Source organism: Ambystoma mexicanum, chromosome 5p (genome assembly GCF_040938575.1).
Source record: "Ambystoma mexicanum isolate Mex_15411 chromosome 5p, UKY_AmexF1_1, whole genome shotgun sequence".
Lineage (NCBI taxonomy): Eukaryota > Metazoa > Chordata > Amphibia > Caudata > Ambystomatidae > Ambystoma > Ambystoma mexicanum.
The window spans coordinates 308682434-308706427 of record NC_090930.1 but is presented as its reverse complement, the minus strand read 5'-3'; the positions used below and the strand labels follow the sequence as shown (position 1 = coordinate 308706427).

The following is a 23994-nucleotide window of genomic DNA, read 5'->3' as shown; positions in this document are numbered from 1 at the left end:
ATTCAATCCAACTAGTTCCGTCTACCCGTGGTGCAAACGTTCATCCGGGTCCGGTTACCTGCATACCACCAGACTGCCTCATTTATAGTGCAACTCGGTCTTTCGTCATTCAGGGTTCTTTTTTTCTGCATCCACTGCTGCCTACCTGTTTTTTCACTGCCGGCACCTGAAAGCTGTTAATCCATCCGGCTGCTAATAATTAAATTTTGCCTCGAAGATTGACCTTCTCACTTCCACATGCTTTTTACTTACCAGAGTCCTAGCCTTATTAAGGGCTGTCTTTTAGAATTGCTTTTTAATTTGGCCCCATTCTAGTGAATAGCCGTAACTCTCCATTTCTACTCCCGTTGGCATGTGTATTATATTCCTTATTTGCACTATTATCTACTCGTACTCCAAATTCAAAAAATGCAAACAGGTGCCGCCTACTCTGGCAACCTGTTGCTTAAGGACAGCGCCAGTCTGGAGAGACATGCACTAGCACTCTTCTGCTTTTTCATTGAGCCCAGTTAGCTCACTTTTTGTCAAAAAAATCAATTCATATTTCTTTTCAACGAGTTTTTTTTATCCACATTTTTATCACTTCCCAGTTTTACTTGGTACAGGACTGTCCATCTGATATCCTCTGGTTTGTGTACCATTTCTATAAAATGGCTCACCAATGGAGCTGTGTGGACTCGATTTTTAATGCAGCTCTTGTGCTTCGTTTTCCGGACCTTTCCTTTCCTTTCTGTCTTCCCTATATAAAGTTTCTTACAGGGGCAATGGATCGCATATACCACCATGGTCGAGTTACAATTGGTTAGACTATTCTGAATCCATGCTCTTCTTATAACCCATAGTCAAAGGAGGTACTCCTCTGGGTTTGTTGGCAGCATGAGCGCTGACCACATGGAGTGTGGCCCACTGGTTTAGGTAGCCCCATGTCTCCGTCAGAGTAAATTATTTGGGCTCTCGACCCGCTATATTATTCCCTGTTACCTGATCCCTGATGTTCTTACTATGTTTAAAGGCTATTATGTCTCTCCAACAGACTTTCACCTTGTTCTAGCACTTGCCAGTTCTTATGGATCATTTTTTGTATGTCATTTGATAAATGACTAAATGTGTTTACAAACACTATTTTCCTTTGTATCTCTCCCCCTCTTTTTTTTGTTCCAAAAGGACTTCTCGATTGCAATTTTTCACCCGCTTCATGGCTCTCCCTGTCAGCTTCTTGTTTGTAATCCACCATGTGAGTGCTATTCCGTTTTAACTGGAGAAACTGTCACAGAGAAAGGTTGTCCTGTGTGCGTTTTGGGTGAAAACTACTGTAATGCGTTCTTGTCAGTTTGCTTATGGAAGGGTCTAACCCCCAGGATGCCATTTGCAACATCCGCCTTAATGGTCACGTCTAGATAATTTAGCTGTCTATTATCCTCCGTGTTGGTAAATTTCAAATGGATATCTTGCTGATTAATCCAATTGACAAATTCTTCAGCTTCAGTGTTACTGCCTGTCCAAATGATAAGCACATCATCGATGTACCTGAGTCACAGGCGTAAATGTGTTTTATAGGGGTTGGTTTCACTATATATGACTTTGATTTAAAAAAACCTCCATATATGTTTGCCACACTGGCGGCCAGAGTCACCCCCTTTGCGGTCCCTTGTATCTGCTTGTAATACTGCCCATGGAAATGAAAATAGTTCTCTTTTAATGCAAGTTCCGCGCACCACATAAGACATCAGTGTTTTGGTAGTTCTAGGTCTTAGTCTTAAATTCTCTTATACATCTAGCATGGATACATCCTGGGGAATGCTAGGATATAGCGCCACAACATCTAGACTCATAAGAATTTCTTGACTAGAGTCAAAAGGGATTCCTCCAAGCTCCTTTATAATTTGGATGTGCCTTTTACATATGAGGCCATTTCTTTCACCAAAGTTTGGCGAGAAGTCTGCCAGCTTTGAGAGCGGTTCCAACAATGATTCAATCCCAGAAACAATTGGGCGACCAGGAGGCTTATCCAGAGATTTATGAATCTTCGGAAGAGTGTAGAACTGTGGCATTCTTGGATTGATTGTAACTAAGAAATCTGCCTCTTTACTTGAAATCCATTCTCTAGATCTTGCCTTTTATACCTTTTGCGTAATGATTTTACAAATCTCCTTAGTCGGATCACCCGTAAACCGTAGATGACTACTCCCGTCTGCTAGTTGGCTTTCACTCACTGATGTAGTCACATCTATTCAGTAGAATTGTGGCCCCACCCTTATCGGCCTTACAAATAATAATGAATAATAATGTGACCATTTTGTGACAGCGATTTTATGGTGTTCCTTTCTATTCTCCTCACATTCTGAAAAAAACTTTTTTTACTCTGTCTTCCAATTTAGTTACCTCATTCAGCACACGGCTTTCAAACACTCTAGCCTCAGGAGCTCTATTTTGTGCTGGTGGAACAAAAGTGGATTTATTTCTGAGGCCACTATCGTCTTCACCTCCACCCCGCTCCTTGTCTTAGTACTTGGAATTCCTGCCTAAAAAGGAAACAATTGTGTTTATTACTTGTAATACTTTTAACAAAGCCTAGTCCTCGTTCTAACACTTGCCATGCTTCTTCAGTTAGTACATAATCAGACAGGTTTACCACAGAGCTTGCATACTTCTCATGACTACCCTCGGCTCTGTCCCAAAACTGGGGGACCTGCTCTAAAAAAAATGTTGGTCTCTTCCAACTTGTCCCCCTCTATTGCTATTGGGCCGTGATTTCCCTCGGGGTCTCTCCCTCCAGTTCTTCTCTCTCTAGTGTAGGGTCTTCCTCCACCAGTACTGTCGTCACTGAACTAAATGAAGTTGCTCTAAAATGCACTCAATGTTTATCCCTTCTCTGTCTGCTCTGCCCTTGGTCATCTTGTTCTCTGGGGTTGTAATTCTCCTGTGTATATTTAAAGGCTTTCTCGTAACTAAAGAATTGTATGTCTTTTCGCATTCTCCGAATTCTCTCCTTTGTTAGGTAATTTTTTTAAAGATTTCCATTTCCTTAAGTAATTAATCAGCTCGTTTTTTTAAAAGTTTCAATGGGGACAAATTTTTATTTATTTTTTTCCTCTAGGGTCTGGAGATCTGTTAAACCATATTCGCATAAATACCGCCTAATTATGAATATTGGCCTAAGACATTCGCATTTGTATTAAAACATATGATTAACTCGAATTGACATCGCCACCATCTTGAAAACATCCACCATTTTGATCCCAACTCCTGCAGCCTGTTCAGAAATGATTAACCCTGTTTTCAGCTGCCACTGAGGAGAATGACCTTTGAGCCTATGTCAACACTAGGACTGCCAAAAGCAGAAATGTTTGTCCTGTGCAAAGAGACCTTGTAGTCAAAATGAACTCCCATTCAAAATGTTATCTGTGCCTACAGTCTCATCCTCTTTCAAACAATGACGCACAACGCCAAGCAACTACAACCGTGTGTTTTGGAAGAGATCCTTTATGCATTTCATGGAACAGGACTTATCCTAAAGCTCAAGAAACAAGGAAAGATCTACACAGCTGAATACAACAAAGTTTGCCAGTATTGTATCTTTAAGGAACCTTGGAGCCACAGTGAACCCCAATTCAAGTGTTGTCTGCATCAATAGCTTCAGCCATATACAAACATCAGAACTGAATGGCAGACAAACTAAATCCATGTGCCTTTGCAATAAACTATTGAATTCGTTTCTTGAAACTGGGCTTAACTTGAGCTGGAGAACCAACATCGCCATTGAATCTCCAAGGATAGGACAACATGTCAAAAGTGTATACTAATATTGTTAGATTTGTCATGTAAACTGGGCACAAACCCACATTTGTAACTAATTAGTTTGGAGAAGGGCTGGGCAATGACCAGGACTGTGTATAAATACTGCATGCTTTGTGATGACCAGTACTCTCACCCCTCACTGTGTCTGCTGGTACACACTGCGAGGCACTTGGGAGCCAGATAGCTATCTGCTTTGATAGTTGTATCTGTACAGAATAAAGTTATATTCATAACTTTGACTTTGTGCCTGGCGGATTCCATTTTTGGTGGTACTAAGTCTCGACATTCCTTGCTGATCTATCAGATCTATAATGAGTTTATCAGTTACCTCCTTTGCTGTACCTATTAAAATCACCCAGTCCCTCCCGCACTTATTCGCAATGTTGCTCCACTGTACTACAAAGGATTTATGATCCAAAAATATCCTCGGTTCATTACAAACCACTAGTCCCTGAGGTAGGATGCTGTTGCATAGGTACTCTAACATGATAGACCCTTGTAATTCAGTCCTCACTAATATTTTCTTCAGCTGTGATAACTCATCCCAGCTTGTTAGATTGGTTGTATCTTCAGTAGCGCCCCCAAAGGCTGGTGACTTTGTAAGAAGTTCTGTAATATAGTCATCATTATAGCTCTTGCACCTATCTGCCGCCAGGAGGCCACAGGGTAAGGAGAGTGATCCATGCACAATTACGTCTGAAATAGGTGTATTTCACACTGCTCTCACGGCACGGCTGCCGTCCTGAATACTTCACAACAAAAAAGAGACCAGGAGTAATTTTATAACCACGGGAACTCGCCCCAAAAAACTAACACTCTGAACCACAAGAGTACCAATGGTTACATGTCATTCATGAACCAGTTACTATACTGGCTTAGGACATTCACTCACGTACACAGGAGGCAATACATCTTTTTTTGTTTTGTTGCAAAGAGCGGGTCAACCTAGCTGATGCCTGTGAGACTGTGGAGCAAAAGTTGAAACAGGTGTTCTTAGATTTCCAAGATATCTTTGCTGTGGACTCGTACGACTGTGGTTGCACCGAGATGCATACTACCACAATTCCCATGGACCCTGGAATGACTCCAGTATTTGTGAAGCAATATTGCTTGCCTCTCACATCTATGGAGTCCCTGACCGAAATTATCAAAAATCTAGAGTCCCGTGGGATAATTCGTCCAGTTCACAGCACCTTTAATAATCTGGTGCTGGGGATTTTAAAACCAAATGGCCAATGGAGACTGTGCAGACCTTGGGGAGCTGAACAAACGGGTCCACATGTCCCGATGGCCTCTCCCCTACATTGACCAAGGGCTGGCCCAGATCCAGGGTAGGTATACACTGCTATTGACCTGACAAATGGATACTGGACCGTGCCCGTCAGTAGGGAGGACCAATAAAATCTGGCCTTTACCTTCGTGGGGCAGCAATGCATATGTACCTGGACTCCCTTCTGATGCATAAACTCCGGCAATGAATTCAACATCTTCTTACATAAGGCCATGCCCTACTTGGGTCAAAGGGGTAACCTGGCCTATGTGGATGATGTATTGATAAATATCTCAACTGTGGAGGAACACATAGCGGAAATCCGTTATGTTCTGACCCAGTTGAGGGTTGCCGGAGTAGAACTGTCCTTCCAGAAGGCACAAGTGGTGCAGGACCCGTGTCAACTTCTTGGGACATGAAATAACTCCTGAGGGTCTCTGTCCCCAGGAGAAGAAAGTGGAAGCACTCCTAAAACTAAAAGATCCCACAACTCTGCGTGAGCTAAGGAGCCTCCTTGAACTGACTAATTTCAGTAGGAAGTTCATTGAGGATTACGCAGAGGTCACAAGACCCCTGATTCATCTATTGAAGGGGGGGTCAAGTGGGCGTGGGGTCCAGAATAAGCCGAGGCAATAAAACAACTCAAAAGAAGCTTCTCACAAGCGGGTGCTCCTACCATGTTCACAACAACGGAGGAAAAGGAACTGGTGGCCGACATTGGGAATTCCTGGTTGAATGATGCCCTGGAACCCTCCGCTGGGTACATAATCGTTCCCCGCAGTAGTCAGGTGGCGGAGTTGATGGCAGTTCATCCGGCCAACCTCACTGCCGTCCAACACCAACTCCACGAACTGGTCATAATCACTGATTCAGATTATGTCTGGAACGGGTTTGTGGAGCACCTGGTCAATTGGAAAAAACAGGCATGTTGTATGCTAATAACAAACCACTTAAACATGGCAAGCTAATACAAAATATTGATGATCTGGTCACCTCTAATGAGATGACCATCTATTGGAAGAAAATTACGTGTCATTCCAGGATAGAGGGGCCAGACAAAAGTGGGAATGACCTAGCTGATCACCTGGCCGAAACCGGAGCCATCCCAGGGGATCTCCTTGAGATCGAGTCCCTGTTGGGGGAAATCCAGGTCACTGCTGTCACTAGGTCCCAGACAAATGCTTACAATGAACTCTCAACTGCCCAGTGGGGTAAGGGGACCCCAGATGCTGATTTAATCACAGCACAAAAATGGGATCCGATTATTGGGAAATTCTATCAACACATTGAGGACCCTGAGAACTTTCCGCTGACGGAAACCGATTACATTGGGAAAGAGGACCTCAGGGTGTTGATGAAGTGTCCCAAAATGTTCCGGATCCAAGACGGTTTGTTGGTAAGGAGATCCATCGCTGGTTGTGACCAGTGGGTGGTACCTACCTCATTCCGAAGCCTGTTGCTAAGTCACGGCGATGACGCGGCTACAGCCGGTCATCAGGGGTTTCATACTACTCTAGAAATCTTGCGGGTTGTTGTATACTGGCCACACATGCGGCAGGACCTCGACCAATATTTGAAGGGGTGTCCTGTGTGTGCATAATTTCAGCCAAGTTCACTCACACACCAAGCTCTCCTCCAGGAGAGGGGAATGACACTGCCTTGGTCAGATTTACAAGTAGATTTCATCGGGCCAGTGATTCGCTCCTCTAGGGGAAACAAGTACATGTTAACAGTAACATGCTTGTTTACCAAATGGGTGGAATGTCTCACAGCCCTAAATTGCAAGGCAGAAACAGCAGCTGCCCTGATGATCAACCACATCTTCTCGCGTTTTGGCCTACCCCAAAGGATTGAGTCAGACTGCGGAAGTCAATTCACCAGCTCAGTGATGACAAAGATGTGGGAGATACTTGGGGTAAAAAGGAAACTTCATACTTCTGTCCTCTAGTGGGGGAGTTGAGACGTACAATAAAATAATTGTGAGCATTCTAAAAAAGTTTGTGGCTGATTCTGGGCCAAGTTGGAACATCCGATTACCGCTTGTCCTGATGGCCAGCAGGTCTACCCCATCTTCTGTGACCAAAATGTCTCCATTTGAGCTAATGGCTGGACGAAGGATGGTGCTACCTCAGCATCTGCTCTGTAGAACACAAGAGCAAACACTGATAAATGCCTCCACAACACATGAGTATGTTGAGAATCTAAGAAAACACGCTCAGCGGAATCTGGAAAAATCAGCTGAGGGGATGGACTCAATATGACTTAAAAACAACCAAAAAGGAATACCAAGTAGGAGACCGGGTCTACTTGTACAATTTTCAAAGGAACCAGACTAAGGAGCAAACATTTCTCCCCTCCTGGCGTGGTCCATTTGAAATTGTAGATACAATTTCACCTGTCGCCTACAGAATCTGCATCCCCAAAGGAGAGTTGACAGAAGAGTAATTGGTCCACATTAATCAGTTAGAGTTGTCATCCCAGGCACACTTTGCAGCTGATTGAGGAGCCCAAGGAAGGTCAAATAGAGGAGACCCCTGGAGAATAAGAAGCCAGAGAAAGAAAATGCAGAAGGGAATATGTAGGTACATAGGTATATCTATCTAACAGGGAGTACTTTTCTTCACTACCATTGCAAAAAGGGATCACATGGTGTAAATGTGGATAGTTATCTTTGCCTTGTTAAGGAATTATTGGTTGATGTGTACGTTAATGAATGTCATGTCTTTCCCACTGATGTCAACCTTCCGGGAAGACAGTCAGTGGTAAAGTGTTGTAATCTGTCTTTATACACTAGTTGGTACCAGTTCCGTCCTTCGTAGACAAATGAGGACTTCCCCGGGGACCCGAAAAGGGGGTGTCGCTCCACATTCTGACGAAAGACCAAGGGAGGATTGTGGCGTACCGCTCCATGATGGAAAAAAAAAAACTCTGCCCGATTAACCCCACTTAGCCCTACTTTCCCTCAACAAGAAGTCTCGGGGAAGGAAGGGGGGGGTATCTGTTGGGTACATTGACCAGCCCAGCAGAACTCCCCTACCTCACCAAACTACATATCAGCAGTCACCAGCAGAATGAGTGCGCTGGCTCTGTTGAGCAGTATCGCCCTGCATTAAAACTGCGCTTTGCAGTCTCCAAAATGATGGCTGCGCCATCTTACCAGCAACACATGGTGCAAGATGAAACTCGGAACACCCAGAGAATTGCTGCCAGAATTTTCTTCAATTGCTCCAAAGAAAATAATTCAAAGGCAGCACTGCTATGCTGCCAGCTCACAACTTTTTCACTGAGAAAGAATATTCTGCCTTTTTAAAATGACTGCGCCCTGATGCTCTTTTTCATTTGTTCAACAGTACACAGTTCTGATCCAGTGAGACCCAGCTAGGTCCCTCCATATTCAGGTTGTGCTCCAGCAAAAAGGGGGCATATCTCATTGAATGAAAGCCTGTCAGGCAAGATCTGTGAAATAACAAAGGACTTTACTTCAAGCCGTATGCAAAACGCTTTCCTTTTTGCAACAAAATGACACAGAGAAACTTTTCCTAAGAAGCGTTTTCTCTTTGCTCATGTCAGTTTCATTGGACCCTTGCTTTGAACAGATTCCTGTGTATTAGAAATTGACGGCGGCCATGGAAATGATCATAATAAAGATACCAGGAAAAACGCATTTGAAAGTGACCCCAAAGGAAAAATGAACCACGTGTAAATTGGTGCTTTTTACAAACAAGGAAATATCTGTTTAACAGTGAAATGTTGAATTAAGGCCCTGTACCTGCATAGAAATGTGATGGGGGGTTTGTTTTAAAACATATATAGGATGTTTAATACCGACAGTCTTGCTTTCTGGTTCAGGAAAGAAAAATAAATAAATAAAGTAAGTTCATGTGAAACCCATAGGACAGATTTTTAGGCCCTGGCTTCAAAGGACTGACTACAGGATCTACCTTCCAACAAGTGTACCAGCATCTGGGACATATGAATAGGCAAGGGTGATGTGTCTCACACCCTCACCAGCCTCTGTGGCAGTGCTCCAGCCAGGTACAATGGATTTCTGGGACAGTTTTTGTTGCAGCAGCAGGTCGCTCTCAATGTGCCCTAGTGGTGGGTAGGGAACAGAATTCTCCTCTGCCTTGGACACTCCGTCTCCACCTCACTGGTGAAGAGCTTTGGAAAGTCAATTCTCCTAACAGAATTCCAGAAAATTGTTCCTTAGGTGTTCGTCTCAAAATAAATTGGAGGAGTGGTTGGAGATTCCTTCTTTTAAAGGTAAATGCCCAAAGGTGATTGGGCTAAATGGGGATCAGATCCCTGTTTTTGGAACAAATGGACTTAGCCTTTTGACCAAAGTGCTTTGTGTACAAGGAGGGGACAGGAAGGAAGAGAGAGAGAGAACACATGATGGTTTAGTCTTCCACCAGCTGGTCTGAGCTCCCTCTATCTCTGCCCCCTTCCATTGTCAGAAGCATAAAATGTGCTTTTGATATGCCAGTCCTTTTAAGATGGGTGCGCCCTGTGATTCTGGTTTCCCAGGCCATCTTCTGTTTGCAGGCTGGCTCGCTGGGAGGTTTTATCCACCCCCACAAAGGATCACAAGGAGAGGCATAGCATTCCAGTCTCCTGCTTTGTCACTTATCAGGGCCAGGATGTCTGACCAGAATACACCTAACCCGTCCACAGGTGCATTTTCGGCAGTGTAGTACTTTCTGTGCCCACATCCAGAGTGAGTGCAACGCATGGACAGTTTCATTAACAATGAACTTCCTCATGGAACATGTAGTGACCTTGGTGGGGATGACTTTACAGCACTACACGTCATCTGTACAATTCCAATTGACCTACTCGTGTGATGCACACCACCATCTCTAGCAGATCTGTCCATTACACGTATTGAGACCTGACCATGCACCTACTGACCACATGAACACTAAGCAGGCCTTCATATGACATGGGAAATGTTGCTTGGCGGACTTGCGACTCAGGCACGTGCCTACACCATTCCTTCACCGCTTAATGGGCCAATAAATGTAATCTCGCACCATACCACCTCCCTAAAACATGTCTGCGGTTATTGCGTCATTGGCCAGTAATAAATGTGGTTCTTCTCTGTCCGTGGCTGTTAGGGGAGTTTTCCTAAAGTCCTACTGGCAGTAAGGCTTTAGTAAGGTTTGTAGATCCCCAACTCATAGTATCAGTCTGTACCAGCTCAGGACCTTGGTAGTGTGGCAGAGCAGTCAGGTTTATCTTAAGAGGAAGATGTGAGCTGTAGGTAGGCATTTTAAATCTTAGCCAGGCACAGCAAAGAAGCACTTACACATATATTTATATAAACAATATGTATTTTATTATATTTGCACCAGAATCACTTTAAATACTTCAAAGGTTTACGGTAGAACACTCAGGAATACTAGATAATAGACTTCAAAGGGCACTTTCACTTTTGTGTCCACGTTTACAATTGTAGCAACGTTAGGGAAAAGACAAGGTTATCGTATTATCGGTAATTGCGCACACATGCGGTTTTCAACAGGTCATATGCAGTAATCCATTTACTCTGCGAACACTTATAGAAAAGTCGGTTTAAGGGAGAAAAATAAGTGGTTAGTGCAACATGAGCTTAGTTCAAGCTTCTAGAGATGGTTTCTTCACCTGGCAAGTCTTTTAAGTGCAAAAACGCAAACCTAGCTAAAGGCAATTCGGAGAGGGCTTGAAGGCTTGACAAACGGCGAATCATGAAGAGTTCCTGTGGATTTCTTCCAGTATCTAGAGTTATTGAAGCAGCAAGTTAGCAATTAACAAAGGAGACCTAAAAACTGACTTGGGAAGGGGACACAAGCAGCAGCTTGAGCCAGAGGTAAGAGGGGGATTGGCCTAGACACCTCTACGTGCACTCCAATGCTATGGTGCGACTTCTTGGAATCAGGTAAACAATACCTTTTTCCCCACAGTACCTCTGGCTTGAAGAAAGGATTTGTGTTGGCTTCTCCGCGATGTGGCAGCTCTGGACCTGACCCCTGGATTCCTTGGTCTGGTGATGAAAGGCAGCTCAATGGACGGTGTCTTTCAGCAGCATTCCCGAGGGAGGACCTGTAGCATGACTTTCAGCAACTTATTGGTTCACTCTGCGGTTTTGGCGCCTTTTCAGCAACACCAACAAAGGACATGGAACTCCCGGTCAATCTTCTTTGCTTCCTGCAGTCCCACACTCTGATGAGGGGATCTGGACCAGTTGGATTGGGTCTCTGGAGTGTCCTTAGGGGCTCAGCACAGATTTGGACAGATTCAGCCTTCCACGAAGATGCACTCGAAATGGGCAGCAGGTCTCCTGGTATTGGGATTCCGCAGCTCTGGAAGCTCCTAGGACCTCGGGAGATGGCTTGTTTCAAAGTTCGTCTTGGGACTAGTTGTTCTCAGCAGCTGTGAGAAACCTGAAGGTGTCTCACTTGCTAGTCCCCAAGGGTCTGTCACCCAGGTGGCCAGGATATGGCCACTGCTTTTGGATCCAGTTCCTGGGGGTGGACCAGTGCGGGAGGATCACCTGGATAAGGGTTCTTGTGAGACGCGGTATATCCTTTCCTGTAACACCTTTTCCCCCCATCCTACCAGGTAGGATACTTAGGAACTCAACTCCCACCCTTTCCTGACACACACGTTCTCGCGGACAGCTCACTGTGAGAGAAAACGGACTAACACCTGAGCCTTATAACTGAGATGTCCCGACACACGGGTCAGGCAGAGTCAGGCAATTACTGATAATTACACACACCTGCCTTCCATCACACTTCCCCCACACAGATAAAAGGTGGAGCACAAAAGCACACTCTGAGCAAGGCAAAACACACAAGGAAGCTGCACTTCTGGGATGGCAGTTTAATACGAGGAGAAAGACGGCAACACCAGAAAGGGTTGCAAGGAGGGAATTGCCATGGGCCTTTTCAGAGCAAAACCGTTACTTTCACGAGCCCTAAAGAATAAGAAACATATGTCTGGGAATTACAGCTGAAGAAGGGTGCATTGTGTGTCAAAAGGTACCCAGGGCCCCCCTGCATCGATAGCCAAGGTGGGGAGGAGCGATTGCAGCTGTGGTACTGTCCTTGGCTCCTAAAACAAAGCAACGCCAGTGAAGTCAGAACAGAGTGTGAGGCGTATGTGATGAGCAACGCAAATATAATTGAAAATCCAACAAGTGACTGAACATTGGAAACCAAGATGGATACCATATACGGAGTGGTCCGGCGCCACGTGGGCGCTCATTTGAAGGTCTCTTTTAGGTATCCAACTGAGAGTGTAAAATTGTTTATATGAAATAGAAGTGGTCCTGCAACGGGTCAAGCTAAACCCTGTGCACATTCGAAAGTCTTTGATGGCTAATACGAACTACAATTACTCCGAGCCCGGCTGAGGGAGACTAATTGTGTAAAAGGGATCTGAGCCCGGCTGAGGGGGATGCAGGGTGAAGAGCGATTCACCTGACTTGATTATTTGTAAAGGAACTTTTCGTTTGTTTTGGTACATCAGGCCCTCTGAATCAAGAGACTTCGGTAACTTAAGAGACTTGGGCACAGAAGGCCCTGATGTTGGTATTGGTATTGGAACTGTGTCCTCATGCCGAAGAAGTCTGAGAGTGTGCTATGCTCGAGTGAACTGCCTTGTCCTGTGCTGAAAACGTGGGGGGGAAAGGAGGCCAACGGCCTGAACATCCTGACGAGCTTCATTCTTGCAAAGGGTCTGCAGGCGTCTCTGGTCGTCTTCTTATTTGGTTACTTCCGTTTCCTGTGGTCGACTTTCTTTACACTCCAGAAGCCTCACCTTTTATACAGTTCTGGCACACACTCCTCTGTAATCTCTTTCAGCATTTTACAGAAAGGGCAGTTTGACTGTCCAATCAGGGCATCCAGACCCCTAGTGGCAGCTTGTCCTTTTCAGGCACTCTGGCAGACAAAGGACAGGGGGATGGAAGACTCCTTCCCCGCTTCCTGCCTGCCCAGACACTCTGGACCCTAGACGGTCCTACATACTGTTTCCCGCCGAAGGCAAAACACAGACCTCCCCCTCCCAGAATGGTAGAAGAAGGGCTAACAAAGAACAACCACGCTAGTAATGGCAAAAAAAGGAATGCCCCAAGTTGGTACTTGGGTGCCCCTATTGTACACTGCCGAGGCTATACACATAGCCTGCAGTATAAAAAATACACTATAGATGGTAGAACACGTTTACTGCCACCAGCCATAACTAGGTGATTGTCTATGTGACTAAAACGTCATACGAGCAGAAAGAAGGGGGATACTAAGTATCCCGTTGGCACTCCACTGAAGGTGGTGTGTGCCAATCTCTCAGACTAAAGAGTTTTGGGGGAGATACTAAGTGTAGTTTACTTAAGGATATAGGAACATAACCTTAAAAGAGGACCCTAGGGGTCCCCAGCAACACTGCCCAGAAGGAGGTGTGTCCTGCAGTAGTAAAACACAGATGCCTTTAAGAGCTATGGAGGAGACAGATTCAATAGTACAGGTAGATTTACAAAGGATAGAGTTCCAAAAGACAGAGCCCATAAGGGGTAATGAGTGGAAAAAAGGCTCTACTTATTCAGGATTAAAATAAATGGGTCCAGAAGCCCAGCCAAAAGTGCTGCAGGTCTCACTAGCAGAAGGGATGAAGCACAATAATGACAAATCTCCCGAACACTGGCTGTTGTACATCTGTGGCTTATCAGAAATGAAATCCTGTCCGCTACGACAACTGCTACTCTGTATTTTGGGGGGCGCAATAAGTGAAACATACAGTGTGATTTTGCATTATGTATTGGCTTAGCCTTTTATTGAGAAGGGTTCGATTTTTCCCATGATGCACAGAGCTGAGAAGCAAGAACAGATCTTGTAAATTGTCTTCCTGTACATGCTTACTTCGAATGGATTGTGTCCACCCACGTATTTCTCATCTTAGATATATATCTATCTATCCTTACCTTTTTTAGTTTCTCCTCGGAAAATTTTTCCTCTCTCCAGCAGAGGGCACTCCACTCGAGGCGGCAACGTCGATGTCCCTCGGCGGCCTCCGTCGAACACCGTCATCTGTTGTATAAAGGCCTCGAGCGCACCCGTTGGCTTCAGTTCCGTTTTTCTGTTAGCTTTGCTTTGGATCGAGATAAAACAGCGCTTCAGTCACAGTCGTCTTCGAACCCGTCTACTCCGAAAACGCGTTTTAAGAAATGCCTAAGGTGTGGAAGAAAAATATCGCTGACCGACCCTCATCGTAACTGCCTCTGGGGCCTCGGGTCCGAACATCGGATCGACGACTGCGGTTCTTGTCAATCTATGACCCATAAGGCCTTGAAGATAACTGGCGGTGGGGGAGGAATCCTCAAGTTTTCTTCGAGAGGGAAGAAAGACTCGGCTGAGTCTTCGGCGAAACACCATAAAAAATCCAGATCGAGGAATAGATCAAGGAAGTCTTCTTCTTCGTCCAAAAAAGCGAAGAAAAGACAACACCGATCTCCCTCTTCTTCTTCCTCGACTACATCGGAGGAAGTTATTACTTGTCCAACAAAACATGACTCCCCTAAAAAGTGGGAAGCATTTAGAGCATCAATGATGAACATTTTTGAGAATGCGGCCCAGACCCCCTCAAAAATGTCTGTTGAAGATCATGCCTCTACGCACAAAAAAAGTGACGGGGGAAGGTCTAAAACTAGGAAATCCGACAAATTATCGAGGGTGTCTCCTAGGGACTCTTCCCAAACACCTAAAAAGAAAAGCCTTCAAGTGCATAAACAGGAGGCAGACCTTAAGAAAAAGACTTTAGACATTGATACGTCATTAAGAACCTCGACGAAAACATCTTTGAAGCCTCCGTCGAAGGCTGTCGAGTATAAGGGGTCGATGACCCAGCTGAAAAAAGTTACATTGAGTACTTTATCGACGACCTCGAAGACTCCTTCAACGGCGTCGATTGTTTCAAAGGCTCCTTCGACGACGTCGATTGCCTCGAAGATTCCTTCGACAGTATTCGTAGCGCCTTCGAAAACATCAAAGAATGCCTCGATAATATAGAAGATAACGGCCACGACTTCGACGCTTCTGTCAATGTCGACACCAATTACAGGGGTGAAACCTATTCTTGAGAAAGTATTTCACCCGGAAAGCAGACATGATTTTTTCCAAACTATGTCACCTATATATGGAAAAATGTCTTCCGGAAATGAGGAGGATGAAATTGATCCTCAATCAAAAATGCAAGACCTGTATGAATGTTAACAGTCTGCAAGTGGACTAGATACGTCCCCTGAATACGAATTTGAAAAACCAGATCCAGCAGAACATGCTGATTTGGGCTATAGAAAACTTATGAACAAAGTAACAAGAGTTTATGGGATGGGGTAGGAACTCACCTGTATACCAGGATCATGATATGACAGATATTTTGTCAGGAGGTCCTCAACCAGATCCCATACTTCCCTTTCATAGTGCCCTTCAAAGGAGAGTAAATGCTGCTTGGGAAAAACCTGAATCCATTCCAGCAGTAAATAAAAATTATGTGCAAAATACAGACCTTGTAACTCTGATCCAGAGTATTTGAGCAAGCATCCATCTCCTGAGAGTCTGGTAGTTCAGGCAGCCACATCAACAAAAAATGCTGCATAACCTACAATTCCCTCTGATAGGGATGACAAAAAGATTGATGCATGGTTGAAAAAGGTTTTTACATCAGGGAGCATGGCTCTAAAATCCACGAATGAATCTTGCACTCTGGCGAGATTCACTTATACTCTGTGGGACTGCATGTCAGCGGCAGCTCAACACATCCCGGAAGGAGAGGAACGCGATGGTTTCCTGTCCATAATTAAGGATAGCAAGGAGGCTTCGGGAGAATGTCTTCAAGCAGGTTTGGGCACTGCTGACAGTATCAGCAGGTCCATGGTGTCTAGCGTAGTGCTACGCAGATTTGCGTGGCTAAGGAAGTCAGGTTTCGCACCAGATGTTCAATCTAGAGTTCTTAATATGCCATTTGACGGCTCGACATTGTTTGGCAGCAAGACGGATGAAAGTTTGGAGAAGCTGCAGACCTCCAAAGCAGCGGCAAGGTCACTCAGTACCGCTATAAGACAGCCTCAACAATGCCCCTACACAGGCTCATCTTCTGGAGGGCTCGTCTCTTTAGTTTTTACTCCTCATTTGGGAGAGGAAGGGGACAGGCCAGTCAAAGAGGGCAAAGGAAATTTCCTCGGGGGTGAGGAAGAGGTGCTAGATCTGCCCCAGCAGCGGCATCTGTCCCTTCAGCCGCTGCTGGAGCTGCTGCAAAACCACTCTGTGTTTTTGACTCATAAGACCCCCAGTGGGAGGTAGAATGTTACAGCATCCGAAAGAATGGCGGGGCATTACTTCAGATGCTTGGGCGCTGGAAACAGTATCCAAAGGTTACTGCCTTCCCTTTCTAAAGAAACCTCAGAATCACACACCAGAATACAACTCTACCAAAAATCCAGACCCGCTCCTGTTGCAGGAAGTTTTTACCCTGCTACAGAAAGGTGCAATAGAACATGCACCTGTAGCGGAAAGGAACAAGGGTTGGTATTCCCCATATTTCCTCATTCCAAAGAAAGACGGAAGACTGAGACCCATCTTGGACAAGTTCCTCAGGAAGGACAAGTTCAAGATGGTTACTCTTTCTTAGATCCTTCAGGCTCTCCAAATTCAAGACTGGTTAGTATCATTGGACCTTCAGGATGCTTACTTTAATGTGCCAATCCATCTCAAGCACAGAAAGTACCTGAGGTTCGCGATTGGCAATTCTCATTATCGGTTTCGAGTTCTGCCATTCGGGTTGACCTCCGCCCCAAGAGTTCTCACCAAGTTGATGCCGGTAGTGGCAGCGAGTCTCAGAAGAGAGGGGGATTCATGTCTACCCCTATTTGGATGACTGGATGATCAGGGCACGTTCCCCAGAACAAGCCCGGGCCATCTATCCAATAATTGCCACTTCCTTCACAAACTAGGGTTTTCTCTGAATTTAAAAAAGTCAAACATGATACCATCACAGAAACTCCAGTTCATAGGAGCAGTCTTGGATACTTGTTTGGACAAAGCCTCGCCTCCCGAAGAGAGAGCTCGCCACATTCTGCAGATGGTAACAACATTCTAGAATGCCCAGTATCTACCGGCCTTCGACTTTCTCAGGTTGCTCGGTCTCATGGCATCTTTTTCTGGTGCCAGAGGCCAGATTGAGAATGAGATCTCTTCAATGGGCTCTCAGGACTCAATGGTCCCAGTTCTCAGGGGAAATGTCAGATCTTTTACAAGTTCCAACCAGGATGGCACAGGATCTACAATGGTGGACCTGCAGACAGCACATCCTCAGAGGGGAATCTTTTTGGCAACCATGGCCGGAGATAACAGTAGTGACGGACGCCTCCCTTACGGGATGGGGAGCTCACACCAAGGAGTTGATGATCAGAGGTCGTTGGTCTCCATCGGAGTCCAAACTACATATCAACCTATTGGAGCTGAGGGCAATCAGACTAGCACTGAAGGCCTTCCTGCCAGCTGTACGGGGAAAGAATGTCCTGATAATGACGGACAACACAGTCGCCATGTACTACCTCAACAAGAGAGGTGGTGTAGGGTCACTACCACTGTGCAGAGAGGCAATGCAGCTCTGGTTCTGGGCAATACAAGAAGGGATGTCTCTATCTGCCATTCACCTAGCAGGAGAGCAAAACATAGCGGTGGACGCTCTGAGCAGGCAGAGCACAGTCTCCCACGAGTGGGAGTTAGCTCAGGAAGTCCTTCTGGAGATCTTCACCCTTTGGGGAACCCCTCAAGTAGATCTGTTTGTGACCAGTGTCAACAGGAAATGCCAACTGTTTTGCTCAAGGGAATTTCCCCCGAGAGGAACTCTTGGAGATGCATTCGTAGTGGACTGGGAGTTTCCACTGCTATATGCGTTTCCTCCAGTCCCTGTGATCACTCAAGTAATCGGGAGGTTGAGGAAGTTCGGGAAAACCATGATCCTAATTGCCCCGGATTGGGCCAGGAGAAAGTGGTACCCGGACCGTCTAGACATGTCCAGCTGCCCTCCAATACGTCTTCCAAAAAGAGAGGATCTTCTCTCGCAAGAGGGAGGTCATGTTCTCCATCCAGAGGTCAACATACTCAACCTTCACGCATGGCTTCTGAGAGGTTGAGATACAAGGATTGGAAGCTTCCGGATGATATCATGGAGATCTTGCTTTCGGCCAGAAGGCAAGCAACAAAATCTTTGTACTGGTGTCATTGGAACAAGTTCAGTAACTGGTGCAAGGATAAGAATGTGGATCCCTTTGAATGTGATATTCCAATGGTATTATCTTTTCTGTTACATTTAGCTAATCTGGGGCTCCAGGTTAGGACGATAAAAGGATACGTAGCAGCGCTATCTATCTTCAAGCGCTCGTCAGAAGAAAAATCTTATTTTTAGATACCTTTTAATAATACAATTTCTAAAAGGTTTAAACAATGTTTTTCCACCAATGCCTTTTCACGTTCCTGTGTGGGTTATAAATTTGGTACTGACATTTCTGACATGTGCACCCTTTGAGCCTTTATATTCTTGCCCGTTAAGGCTTCTTACTCTAAAAACTATACCTCTAATTACATTGACATCAGCCCACAGAGTAAGTGAGTTGCAGGCACTTTCGAGTGGTCCTCCTCACACCCTCTTTCATAAAGATAAAATTGTCCTTCTCGTCAAGCCCTCTTTTCTGCCAAGAATAGTTTCAGACTTACTCCTGTCACAGAAAATAATTCTACCTACGTTATACCCTCCTCCTCACACAAGTAAGGAAGAGGAAAGACTACATAGGCTAGATCCTAGAAGGGCTCTTAGCTTTTATATCTCAGGATTGTCAAAAATACGTCAGTGTGACCAACTGTTTGTGGGATACACTGGTCGTAAATTAGGACTACCTGTAACTAAACAAACATTGTCAAGATGGATAATCCTAGCCATAACAGAGTGTTATAGGCTAGCTGGAAAAGAGCCCCCTGAGGGTTTAAGAGCTCATTCAACTAGGGGCATGGCAACTTCAACAGCACTTAAAAGGGGTGTCCCTGGACAAGATATTTGTGCAGCAACCACATGGTCATCCATGCATACTTTCATAAAACATTATGCTTTGGACTCATCTACCTCTGAAGGAGGTCTATTTGCCAAATCTGTGCTACATTCAGTACATGACTAAAAAGATATCTGTAATCCCGCCTCCAATAGAAAACTGCTTTGGGAGTCTATCTAAGTTGAGGAATACGTGGGAGGACACAATCCATTCGAAGAAAAAGTTACATACCAACTGTAACGTTCTTTTGATTGGATGTTCCTCCCACGTATTCCTCATCGACCCTCCCAACCTACCCCACAGTACAGTTTACGTGGTTTACACTCTGATTTCTTTTGAGGCTGGGGTCAAAAGAGGCACGCTTTTAACAATGGTCATGGACTCTGATGTACGGAAAAAACAGAACTGAAGCCAACGGGCGCGCTCAAGGCCTTTATACAACGGATGATGTTGCGCTCGACAGAGGCCGCCGAGGGACATCGACGTCGCTGCCTCGAGTGGAGCGCCCTCTGCTGGAGAGAGGAAAAATTTTCCGAGGTGAAACTAAAGGTAAGGATATATATATATCTTAAGATGAGGAATACGTGGGAGGAACATCCAATCGAAAGAACTTTACATTTGGTAAGTAACTTGTTCATCTATTTTGTAGTCTGTGTTTCATTGGAGTACTTTTCTGCTGCATGAGGTCACTCATTCAATCTTAATTATTTTCTTTTGCAGATTTCTAGAGATGGATATCAAGAACATAATGGCGATATACCCTCTCTGCCGGGCGAATTAAGAGTTACAGGTACTAACATAATATATAAAGGAAAGTATGTTCTATTCATGTTAATATTCTTGAGGTACATTTTGTAATAATTAATGTAGTTTAACAAAATACCTAATAAGTTCTGATGCGCTGGTGTTTGAGACGCAAGGGCATTGTGGCCCATATTCCTGGTCACATTTCTTTACTTCTGGAACCATTTTTACTCTTGATATGATATGGCAAGGGAGGGGGAACAGAGGGAAGACGGACAACAATCTTACTAGGGCAGGTGACATTGAGATTGCGCAAGTGCAGGGGAAGGGGAAAGGGTAAAGGGTAAAAGTGCTGGGGGAAAGGGGGAGGGGTCAGTGCAGTACATGAGATCAACAGAAGAAAATATAGAATAAATAGAAGCCATAAGTAAAAGGTGCGGCCAGCTGGTAGCAAGGGCAAGGTTAAGTGCAGACATCAGGTGTCAAGTGCAGGTAGTGGACTGTACGGATGCAGAAACAGTCCACAAGTGCAGGGGTTGCCAGGGAAGCAGTGCAGGTGTGCAACTGGCAGGGGAGGGGACCTGGGCTCGAGATCAGAGGGTGGCCAGACGACCAGTGCAGTTTCAGTTTCAGCCAGGAGTTCAGCAGGGGAGAGGAGGAGAGAAGGCAGAAGCAAAAAGGTGCTTCCAGAGATGGTTCTCCTCGACTTTCAGGGGGGCAGGGAGGCTGTTCCAGAGGGAGGCCCCGGCCGAAGACAGATCTACCACCAGCTTGTTGCTTGTAGAAGCGACTGACCCTGAGGGAGTAGGAGGTGGATGCACGAAGAGCTTGAGAAGGAAGATATTTAGGAAGAGAGAGTTGAAGGTATTGAGGCCCCAGTAGGCCTTGTGGACAATGCACAGGGTCTTGAACTTAATCCTCGCAGCCACTGGGAGCCAATGCAGAGATTTCAGTCTTGGAGAGATATGATCCCTGGGCTTGAGGCCAAGGACAAGTCTCGCAGTCCTGTTCTGGATGAGTTGCAGAGGGCGGAGAGTAGAAGCAGGCAGATTTAAAAAGAGGCTGTTACAGTAGTCCAGCCTAGAGAGAATCAGAGCTCTGGAGACAGTAAGCTTCTGGGGGAAGGAGAGGAAAGGAAGAATACCTCTGAGGAGGTGCCACTGGTAGTGTGATTTCTTAGAGGCGAGATGTGAGGAGAGAAGGAGAGTGTGGAGTCGAAGATGACCCTGATGCATTAGAGCTCCTGATTACTGAGTTGTTGATAATTGGAAAATCTGAATATTTCTGGAATGGTATCTAGTGAGAACTTCATTTATTTTAATGGTGAGGAGATGAAGATTTAAGTTAAGGGTTCCTAACTTCTGGAAGTTTTTTGCACTGTTCATTACTACACACTTCACTTGATCAATTATAAAGAGAAAATCCTCTAGCGATCCAACTAGCAAGTGAGGCAAATCGAGGGAACTTGTCACTTCTCCCCAAGGGGTAGCCCCCTATCTACCATCCCTTGTTAACCCTGGGGGGTGAGCCCGCTCTACAACACCCTCCCTAGGGGTTGAGGCAAGTAGGACCTCACTGGGAGAGAATCCCCCTTTTGGGACACAACGCCCAATCCGTGAGGAACTCCCTGATGCTTGCTTGGATTTGTATAATACACCAAGTGTTATCCGTTTCATAAGGATAAAGTGTACCAATATCATCAGCCACAAGAAAATGAAGTTCTCCAGCATGGGGTCTGGCATGGATTCACATGCTCATGAATATTCTCCGTCAGGCTGGGAATCCTTGGTGAAAGAAAAAACAGTTTTTCTCCTATAAACTAATCACTGAGCTCTGGGTCATACTGCCCCCAGCCAATGACTGCCCTCTCCCTAAACTCCTCCTCTGGCTGCCATCTTCAGATTTTTACTGCATGTTCAAGTGTTTGGAGTCCTCGCTTTTCGCTCTTCAAGCTTTCTGCGTTTTGGTAGCAAAACTGTTTTCGGTTCAGTTGAGCCTGTGTGCTCCATTGCTTATCCTTCCGATTAACGCGGACACGTTCTTATGCGGACGACACCCAGATCCTGATCCGCTTAGATCTTGATCAGGCTGGGATGTTGTTGTGCCTTTCTCATTACCTGGGAGAGTGGATGAACCACAACTGGCTAAAGGTTAATGGAGACAAGACGGAAGTTCGGTTGGTGGGTGCTCCTCCTGTTACATCACTCTGGGTATCCTCCTTCTGGCCACCTACACTGGGATGTCTCACCACTCCAGTTACAGTTGTGAAAAATCTTGGGGTAGTGCTTTCCCCCACCCTCTCTGACTCGTCCGGTCTCAGCAGTTTGTAAGGCGCGGGCACTTTCATTTGAGGATCCTGTAGAAAGTGCTTCCTCTTATACCACTTCATTTACAGCCTCTGGTGATAGCGGCCCTGGTTCTTAGCCGCCTGGACTACTGCAATGCGCTGTACTTGGCCCAGCCTAACGGTCTGGTTCAGTGACTAAAGCGTCTTCAAAATCTTGCGGCTCGAGTAGCTACCTCCTCCCCTTATGGAGTTCATACTACTCCAATTTTGCAGTCATTACATTGGCCGTTACCTCCCAAGCTGCAAGCTTTGCTAGCTGCCTGCCTGTCTGCTCCCTGTTTCTACTTTTTGGCACACCAGAGTGGGTGGCCAGACATTTTATCTGGCTGCAGCCCAACATTGGAATTCTTTACCGCTGCCACTGAGACGTGCTACCAACCACTTGGAATTTATATGCTCCCTGAAGACCTTTCTGTTCTAGCCTGTAGTAACTTGTCTTCCCTGTGATGTTCTAGCACTAAGGTACCCCGAGTGATAGTGTGCTCTATAAGCATTGTTAACATAACATATAAAGGATCAGTTAATGATTAAATGTGAGAACCACAAATGTAGAGAAGAAATCTGGAAGGAAAAGGATCCCTCGCTAGATAGAGCAATCGAAATTGCCCAGAATGTGGAGCACGCTCAGGCATGTCTAGATGACCATAGAGCAGATAAGATCAAATGTGATCTCATGACAGCGTAACTGTATCTGGTTTAAAAAGCAAACAATGAGTGGATAGGACCAGAGATGAGAGGAAGGCAGACCACACACTTGGACAGGCCACAAAGCATGACGGAGAGACCACAAACGGCCGTTAAGAGTTGCTATCGCTGTGGGAGCGTGGCACACCTGTCGTATGACAAAGACTGTTACACAATCAACATCATATGCCGAGTGTGTAGTAGAAAGGGGCATCTGGCCACATGCTGGAAGGCAGTAAGAAAGTATAAAGTCGTAGTCTTAGAAGTATCGGAGATGACCTGTGATCAGCCCAGAACGGTGCAAGAAGAGATGAACATGATAATTGCAATTGAAGGCCGTCTCAAAAGGAAGATGACCTGGGAACGCATCAAAGTGAAAAGGATTAACATAGACATTCTGTTTGACAGTGACTAAGACTATACGTTGATCAGCGCAACATGTATTCAAGCATTGAAGTGATACACACCATTGGAATCTGGAGTAATGGCCCATGCGTATGGAGAGGTGAGCATTATCAGAGAATTTCCATCTGAAATTGAATTTAGAAATCTCAAAATGACTACAGCACGTGTGGCAGAAAAGGGAAACAATCTCCCATCACGGGATGATCAAGACGAGTTGAAGATAAGATTACACTCAGGTGCACCCCTACACATTTTGGTTGTGGAAATATTGATGGGTGTGGAGTCACCACCACAAGGGGATGTGGCAACTTGGTGTCCAAGTCTTTAGGAAGAAATTGGGGTGCAACAAAGGGTTTGTGCATCGCATTAAACTACAAGCAGGAGCTGTCACGGTAGTCTCCAAACTCATTGGAATGCAGTTGGCCTTATGAGATGAAGTGAGTAGGGAGCTAGAAAGGCTCGACTGAGAGGAGAACATCGAAAGAATCGAAGCATCGGAGTGGATCAGCCCCATAGTGGTTGTGAAAAAAGGCAATGGTGGTATCAGATTATGCATTGACCAGAGAGGACTAAACAGACATGTAGTGGCACAGAAGTTTCTGCTGCAATGGGAGTTGCCTGGAGCTCATGGCGCGTAGAGGCTGAGGCACTGTGCTCCGACGA

The 23994-nt window shown here is 45.4% G+C and overlaps 1 protein-coding gene and 1 long non-coding RNA gene across 2 annotated transcripts in view; one reads left to right on the top strand and one right to left on the bottom strand.

Moving 5' to 3' along the window:
- The window catches only part of MTM1 (myotubularin 1), a 1347122-nt gene that overhangs the window by 130897 nt on the left and 1192231 nt on the right, over positions 1 to 23994 (top strand). Inside the window, exon 3 of the mRNA XM_069612751.1 lies at positions 19872 to 19941. Within this exon, the coding sequence (XP_069468852.1) occupies positions 19872 to 19941 (70 nt within the window). The remainder of the gene's footprint in view (positions 1 to 19871; positions 19942 to 23994) is intronic.
- The window catches only part of LOC138480937 (uncharacterized), a 549246-nt gene that overhangs the window by 167440 nt on the left and 357812 nt on the right, over positions 1 to 23994 (bottom strand). The window lies entirely within an intron of this gene.